This window comes from Octopus bimaculoides, chromosome 4, assembly GCF_001194135.2.
Source record: "Octopus bimaculoides isolate UCB-OBI-ISO-001 chromosome 4, ASM119413v2, whole genome shotgun sequence".
Classification (NCBI taxonomy): Eukaryota; Metazoa; Mollusca; class Cephalopoda; order Octopoda; family Octopodidae; genus Octopus; species Octopus bimaculoides.
In genome coordinates, this window is record NC_068984.1 from 19,407,035 (window position 1) to 19,415,914 (window position 8,880).

At 36.1% G+C, this 8,880-nt stretch overlaps 1 protein-coding gene across 9 annotated transcripts in view; it reads right to left on the minus strand.

Moving 5' to 3' along the window:
* Window positions 1-8,880, minus strand: part of LOC106881484 (nesprin-1) — an 811,219-nt gene that overhangs the window by 240,201 nt on the left and 562,138 nt on the right. For all 9 annotated transcript variants that reach the window (XM_052966929.1, XM_014931893.2, XM_014931887.2 and 6 more), the window contains 5 exons: window positions 7,682-7,892; window positions 3,524-3,856; window positions 2,240-2,360; window positions 511-716; window positions 181-323 (listed from right to left, as the gene is read on the minus strand). In XM_052966929.1, the coding sequence (XP_052822889.1) occupies window positions 181-323; window positions 511-716; window positions 2,240-2,360; window positions 3,524-3,856; window positions 7,682-7,892 (1,014 nt within the window). The remainder of the gene's footprint in view (window positions 1-180; window positions 324-510; window positions 717-2,239; window positions 2,361-3,523; window positions 3,857-7,681; window positions 7,893-8,880) is intronic.

Below are 8,880 nucleotides of genomic sequence, written 5' to 3' on the forward strand. Positions count from 1 at the left end.
CTCTAGGGATGAGTTACCTATACAGCAAAGTGCTTTACTGGTGTCAAATCAATGATCACTCTCTGATCAGCCATAACAGACAACCTATATATATGTGTGTGTGTGTGTGTGTGTGTGTGTGTGTATGTATCTACATATAAATGTATGTATGTATCTATGTATAAATATATATGTCCATACCTGGTTGTTTTACTGTTTAAGTCTTTGATTTGTTCTTGTATAGTTTGGCTATCAGTTGCAGACAGATGTGGTTGCATTGCAGTAGAGATAGTTTCTGTGTCAGACAGAAGAACAATGTTTTCTTCGCATGTTTGATTCAATTCCTGAAAAAAGAAGTTAGTCCTTTCATTTAAGATTCTCTAAAAAGAAATTGTGTGGGGGGAAAAAAAAACAAAAAAAGAAACATATCTTTTACTTGATTAACTCAACAAGTTATAATATTTTTTCATAAATAATGTTAACCAACAAGCAAGAAAGGAGCAAAATATTTGCAAAGATCTGTTAGCTTACCTGATATTCTTCAACTTGCTTTCGAAGAACTGATGTGGCACAATCGGTGTGGATAGGATTTGAAGATTTCATTTTTGTAGTTTTGTACCATTTCTTAAGTTGTTCACAATTTGACTCATATTTACAAAGATGGTTAAAGAACAACTCCACATCACTAAGGTATGTTGTAATTTGCTGTTTAAGTGAATTATAACGAGTCTCCAAACCTGGAATAGAGAAAAAACTTAAGGTGACAATTTAATTCATATTATTACGAACTAGCTGTGTGGTTAAGAAGTTCACTTCCCAGACAAGTGGTATTGGATTCAGTTTCACTAGATGGCATGAGACCTTAAGCAAGTGCAACTGAACACTCTGCTATACCCTGTGTCAATCAAAGCCTTGTGTGTGTGTGGATCTGAAAGAAACATGTCTTATATATATCTATATATCCTTATCTAAATCTATCTGTCTGTCTACCTATCTATGTATGTATAGTATCTATGTATGTATGGTATCTTTCTATATATCAATAGAGTATCACACAAAATATTTTGTGGTATTTGTTCCAACTCTTTATTTTCGAAATCCTACCAAGATCAACCATGCATTTCATTCATTTGGACTCAAAAAAAAAAAAAAAAAATACCAATCTATTCCTGTGGATTGGCACAATTATAAGAATGATGAATTATATGGCTGGTGGTGGTCTGATGGTATTTCTCCTGGCTTTTTACATTCTGCATTCAAATCCTACCATGACTCATTCGGTGGCAGATTGAATTAATACCACCACCTGGCTCCTCGGTGCCTATAGCAATGTCCCCTTCATTACAAGCATTGTAACTGTCTTTAGTTTGAGGATAACTTCCTTTCTCACTCCTTCCCATCAGTTTTGGAGGCTCTGTATGGTACCATACTCTGTATGGTATCACTGTCTTCTCTTCTAAGAAAAACAATATCTTTATTTAACCCTTTATCATTTAAACTGGCCATATCTGGCCCTAACATTCTATCTGTTTTATATTCAAAGTGACCAGATCCACCCTCTCACACCTACCCTACAATGTCATTCTAAAAGTAAACAATAACATTATTGAAATCTCAAAGCTACAAGATAATGCATGATTAATTCAAAGCAATACCAATAAATAAGCAATACAATAGATAGAGAAACCTGAATGCTTAAGAGTTAATGAGCCTTTCTTTATAAACATGTTAAAATCATTATAATTCAGAATTAAAATTTTAGCCACTAGTAATATGACAGTGAAGGTGCACAGCTCAGTGGTTAGGGTATTTGGTTTATGATTGTAAGGTCATGAGTTCAATACCTAGCAGTGCATCATGTCTTTGAGTAAGACACTTTATTTCACATTGTTTTAGTCAACACAGCTGGCAGAAATGAGTAGTACCTGTATTTCAAAAGGCCAGCCTTCTTACATTCTGTGCTATGCTGAATGTCCATGCGAGTGTGTGGAGTACTCAACCATTTGCACATTAATTTCACAAGCAGGTCGTTCTATTGATCGGATCAAATGGAACGCTTGTTGTTTGTAACTGTCAGAGTGCCAGTCAATACAACACTGAATCCTCCATGATCATGGCAGGTGAGCAAGTATCTCATGGAGTTGGGAACTGGCTAGGAGATGGCTTAGAAGGTCAACTGGAGTGACCTGAGCAAAAACCAAACAAAAGGTGGATACATGCTTGACCTGACCCAACCAATATATAAACACAATTTACTCACCTGATAATTTATGCTGTAGCTCTGCCTGAGATTCAAGACAACATTGGTTACTTATGGTATTTCCTGTTTTTAAGACTGATGCCAAGGGAACTTCATATTTTTCTATTTCCACTTTAAGTTTCTAAAACAAAAAAAAACAAAAAAAAAACATAGTGATCAACTCTACCAACTTGAAATTTTGAAGAAATATGGAGAAAAGAAGTTGATTAATCCTTTAGCATTTAAACAGACCATATTCAGCCCTAATTTTCTGTCAGTTTTGTGTTCAAATCAGCCAATTCTGGCCTCGCACACCTACCCTACAATATGAAGCTGACATAAGCAATCACATCTTCGAATAACAAAGTTACAAGATAACACATGATTTAATTCAAACCTATGTGAATAAAGAGGCATACATTTGACAGAGTAATCTGAATACTAAGGGGTCAACAAACAAAATGTTAACCCTTTCATTATCATATTTCTAAAGAAATACATTCTGTCCATTTCAATTCATTTTGAAAATAATGAAGACTTGAGTAAAATTTATCATTGTTTAGGGTGGTGTTTAGAACATAACATGAAATTCTGATGGAAGTCTTTAATTTTTGTCACTTTAAAACAGGAAGTTTGTTTCAAAGCACCAGGGGTAGTCTCAGGAGGGTCAGTATCAAAAGAGTTAAAATTATCAAGATAACTTAAATGTGTTTAATTCAGTATTTGTTTGAAATGAATACATAACAGATATTTTTTGTGTTACTGATGTATGCAGCATAGGAGGTGTATAAACTTTTCATATACATGAGGTTTATCAGTAGTGTAAATTTATGTCTAGTTAAATATATATAAATATTTATTTTATTGCGTGTGTGTCCGCACGCATGTGTGTATATATGTCTTGATTTGGGTTTTTTCTTTATGTCATTTAATTTACATTATATTATGTTATGACTCTATATTTGATATAATTCCATTCAAAATATTAAAATATATTTAAATTTATTGAGAAATTTGTTAAACTTTGCACAAATATGTGTTTTCATTGTTTTTGTGAAATATTACACGCACTCATACACATATGCATGTTTGTGTATATTATGTATACATGCATGAATGTATAAATGTGTGTGTATATATGTACGTATGTATATATATATATATATATATATACACTACACACACACGCACACACATATGCAAATATGTATGTATTTTATGTATGTAGGAAGGCATGCAGTAATAAAGCCTAAGACTACATGGTAATCATACACTTTTCCAAAAAAATAATATAGATGTTAATACCTTGATGCCTTCCTTTTGACCTTCAGTTGATAAATGGTTCAAGCTGAATGTCTGGAATCTCTGGATATCCAGCTCAGTGTTCTGTAACCACCGTGTTGTGTCTTCCATGTCTTTGTTAAGAGAGATTCTTTCAGAATGGTATTTCTGCCACCTTTCTAACATTTGAACTAAACTCTCCAGCATGTTTGGATAAATAGTTTTGATGTCAGCCAGCCATTTCTTCAGTTGCTTGTGAACCTGGCTCTTTGCAGAAATGTTCTTCAGTAATATTTTGCCATTCTGACATAACTGGGTTATAGGGGCCTCTTCCTTCTTCATTTCAATTTCCAGATTCTATTGACAGAATAATGGTTAGTAGTTACACATTGTAAAAATATTGATTTCAAATTTTTGCACAAGGCCAGCAATTTCAAGGGAAGGAGTAAGTTGATTACATCAACCCCAATTATTAACTGGTACTTATTTTACCAACCCCGAATGAATGAAAGGCAAAAAGTCAGCCTCGGCGGAATTTGAATTCAGAACATAAGGCAGACAAAATACCGCTAAGCAATGTTACCTGGTGTGCTAATGATTCTGACAGTTCGCTGCTGTACTCATTGTAAAGAAGAAAAAAATATTGAAAAGACTGTTGTTGTTGGCACTCTGTTGCTTACAACATTGAGGGTTCCAGTTGATCAGATCAACGGAACAGCCTGCTCATGAAATTAACATACAAGTGGCTGAGCACTCCACAGACATGTGTACCCTTAACGTAGTTCTCGGCGATATTCAGCGTGACACAGTGTGACAAGGCTGACCCTTTGAATTACAGGCACAACAGAAATAGGAAGTAAGAGTGAGAGAAAGTTGTGGTGAAAGAGTACAGCAGGGTTCGCCACCATCCCCTGCCGGAGCCTCATGGAGCTTTAGGTATTTTCGCTCAATAAACACTCACAACGCCCGGTCTGGGAATCGAAACCGTGATCCTATGACCGCGTGTCCGCTGCCCTAACCACTGGGCCATTGCGCCTCCACATTGAAAAGACTATAAACAACAAAAACATATATTCAACACAAAACTTCTAATCCATCACACAGTTTAACACCTCTACGTGATCCTTGGATGTCTCTAACAAAATATACTTTGTTACCAGTGTTCAGGCTAGATCTTTGGTTTGAGAATGTCTTACTCTTCCCACACATTATCCTTGGAAACCCTGTAAAGGGGGTCAGAGGCATCTCTTTTCCTTCTGATTGATTGATGAAAAGAATGAAATAAATACACAAGAACATGAAAATTTTTCAAAGGAAAGCCAACTTAATTATGATTTTCAGTATTATGGATCACAATCATGGCTTTTAAGGTAAATTAAATGATGAACAGTGATTGCTGTTGTTACATTTAGCAACAGATAAGAAGTACAGAACCAAATCATAGTTGTTCCTGATGAACGAATATAATTTGGTAACATGTCTCATGTTTTTGATAACAGGCCCCTGAGAGATGGTTAGACCTGGCAGGAATGCAATCCAGGTGCCAAAGACTGAAACAGATAGAGATCTCTCATTGCTTCCCAACCACATAATGGCTTGCTGGTTATTTGGAATAAATAGTAAAGTTCAGAATATTTTAAAATAAAAATCAGTCCAGGGAACTATAATAAAATACCCCAAGACATCAATAGTTGAAAAATAAGGCAAAAAATATACACTCAACATCATGTTCTCATCCCCAGCATTTATTTTACTCTGAGCCTGTTTTGTCTGGCACTCTGATAACAAGAACAGAGGAATGGGAGCTCTTAGTGAAATATGATGCATATGTATGTACCATTTCTTCCTGCTCAGTCTGTCTTGTTCTCTCATATACCTGTATTTCAAAGGGCCAGCCTTGTCACATGGGTACCTGTGTTTGTACAGTGCTCAACCATTTGCATGTTAATTTCATGGGTAGGCTGTTTGGTTGATTATATCAACTGGAACACTTGTTGTAACCAACAGAGAACTAGGCCCACATATAAACATATATTATCCATACACACACACATACACATATATATACACAGAGATAGACAGATATATATATATGACATAAATATATTCCAAAGTAGAAAAAGAGAAAATGGGAGATTATTACACGAATTAAAATATGAATTAAGACTGTATGAAAACCACAACCTTTTGGTCAAGTTTATATAAATTCAATCATTTAAACAGTAAACTTAACGCTTTGCAAACACTTGATTCTTAATTTGAATGCATGCAGTTTAACAGTTGTGATCAAACAAAGGTACAGTATATATATCCAACATAAAATGACAATAGATTTTTGTAATTATTCAACAAACGAAGTTTAGGAACATCATTTCTCTCAGCAATTGTTAGATATTATAATTTTTATTGCTGGATTATTCAGAGAGAATTGTATTACCAATAATTTTGGCTGATATAAAAACTTTCCTTTATTTCTTCTTGTTTTAGAAAGGCGTCACTATATCCATCTATATTTATAAAACAGTTAAAATTTTCTGGTGTCATTCACTTCATTTTGATTAGGTGATAAACCCAATTACAAAGTGAAAGTAATTTCATTCAATTTTGGATTTTCTTAATTTTGAAACCTTATAGTTTATAATATAGGACATGGTGTTGCAAGAGAATCACATTCCCACATTTCTATAGACCCATATGCCAACACACACACACACACATATATATTCTAGGCATTCCATTGGTTATCACAAAGATTTCTGTTGATCTGATAAATGAAACAGCCTGCTAATGAAATTTAATGTGCAAGTGGCTGAGTATTCCACAGACATGTTAACCCTTAACGTAGATCACAGGAAGATTCAGTGTGGTATAGAATGTGACAAGGCTGACCCTTTGAATTACAGGTACAACTCATTTTTAGCAGTGAGCTGACTGGAGCAACATGAAATAAAGTTTCTTGATTAAGGAAATGTGCTACCAGGGATCGAACTCATGACTCTAGGATTGTTAGCCAAATACCCTCACTACTAAGCAAAGTACCTTCACTATACATATACATTACCCTACCCTCTCAAAGAGTTACAATACTCTATGCTTACCTTTTCCACATCCTTACAGCCTACCTCACCTTGTCATCTTTCTTGTCCCCCTCCCCATCAGCTGTATCATTACTATCTTGCTGCTCTCTCCCCACCTGCATTCCTCTATCCTTCTCCAACCCTGAAACCCTATTCAATTTTTACAGTTGAAGGTTGCCTCCCCATCCTCTCATCTCCTGCTCCCCATACAAACTTGCAATGCTCTCCCCCACATGTCTACTCACCTTGGTTCTTGAGGGGCCACCTGCATGCCTCACCCCTAATATCTGTTCCTTAGCAGCCCCTACTAATAATTCTCTCCCTCTGCTACAAGAACCTGCTCTGTCCCCAGTCACTCAATCATAATTTAATCCCTCATCCCCAACATAAAGCTGACCCCTGTGTCCTCCAGGTTCATAGTCTTGCAAAGTGCACGACAACCACATTACTGCTGGTGCACAAAAAAGCACCCAAGACATGGTATGAAGTGGTTAGTGTTAGGAAGGGCATCAAACTGTGGAAACCATGCCAAACAGACACTGGAGCATGATGCAGTCTTCAGCCCATCAGATCCTGTCAATGCATCTAAACAATGTCAGCATGAAACATGGACATTAAATGATATGACAGGCTTCTTTCAGTTTTCATCTACCAAATCCACTCACAAGGCTTTGATAATGACAGAAACCGGAATAAGAGCAAAAGAATAAAGATGACGATGATAATGATGATGATGGTGGTTGTGGTGGTGGTGGTGGTGATGATGGTTGTAGTGATGATGATAATAATGGCGTTAAAGTAATGATAATGATGGTGGTGTAGGTGATGGCAATGATGACGATGGTAGTTGTGGCGGTGATGATGATGATGGTGTTGAAGTGGTGATAATGATGGTGGTGGTAATGATGGTGACAATGACGATAATGATGGTGGTGGTGGTGGTGGTAGTGTTGGTGACAAAGGTGATGGTGAGGATGACAAAGATGTTGGTCATGATGATGACAATGATATCACTGGTGAAGAAGAAGATGATGATGATGATGATGATGATGATGATGACGATGACAACGATGATATAGAATAGAAATAAGATGAGATTACTTACTTTGATATCGTTCACCCTTTTGCTGGCATCACTGACCAGATAGGAAATATTGTTATCTTGACTAGAAATATGATTGGACATTTCTTTGAGCCAGGCCAATATACCGTCGACTTGGTTTTTGAATTCTTGAATCGACTGATCATTGGTACTAGTGGCAAATAGCTGCTTATTGGCTCTTGTGGCCAATTCATCACACTTTTTCTCTGCACATCTAGATAACAAGAGATTTTTTGAATTATATTTTCAGCAAACTGATTGCAGTCAATTTGGTTGGATGGCTTGAAGATAAAATGCTAGCATAGGATGTTTTATAGTGTATTTCATGGTTCAGTGAATTATAGTTCTGAATTGTGTAACGGTTAATTGTGAATGAGTTTAATCTGTCCAGTATCAATAAGATATGTATGGAAAAGAAAGGAAGTTAGAAAGAAGAGGGGAGAAAAAAGAGTGAAAGGTGGAGAAAGAGTAAAGGGGAGAGGAGATGAATAAGAGAGGGTGAAAGAGAAAAAGCAAGGGAAGAGGAGGAAATGAATAAGAGAGGGTGAAAGAGAAAAAGCAAGGGAGGAGGAGGAAATGAATAAGAGAGGGTGAAAGAGAAAAGCAAGGAGATAAAAGAAGTTGATTAAATGAGAAAGAGCAAAAGAGTATATAAGCAGGGTGATATAAAAGAGAGGGGGAAGCATAATGGAAAGAAGTAAATATGAAATAGAGAGAGGGAGTGTGATTAAAAACATGCAAGAATAGAATTTTAAATGATGCAAGGGGGGAAGAGAGAGAGAGAAAGAGAGAGAGAGAGAGAGAAAGAGAGAGAGAGAGAGAGAGAGAGAGAGAGAGTCAAACGAATAAGAATGGATGATGAGATATAGAGAAAAATTAAATATAGAAGTAGTTTGTATTTATTTTGCTGGAACGGTGTAACAGTTAAGGATTCAATATGTGACCTGGATACAGCGACAGACATTGTGTAATAGGTGATATGAGCCAGTGGGAGGGGTTGTTTGTGAATAAGATTCTTGCGAGCAAAAAGAGACTGTGACATACGAGGGGGTGCTGAGAAGTTTCTGGCTTTGGGTAAAAGGAAATACAGGAGGATCAGTTAATTATGATTTTATTCAACATATTCCTCTCTCAGATTCACACACTTATTGTAGTGGTCTTTCAGTTTTTCTAAGCCTTGTAAAAGAACTCAGAAGGTTGGG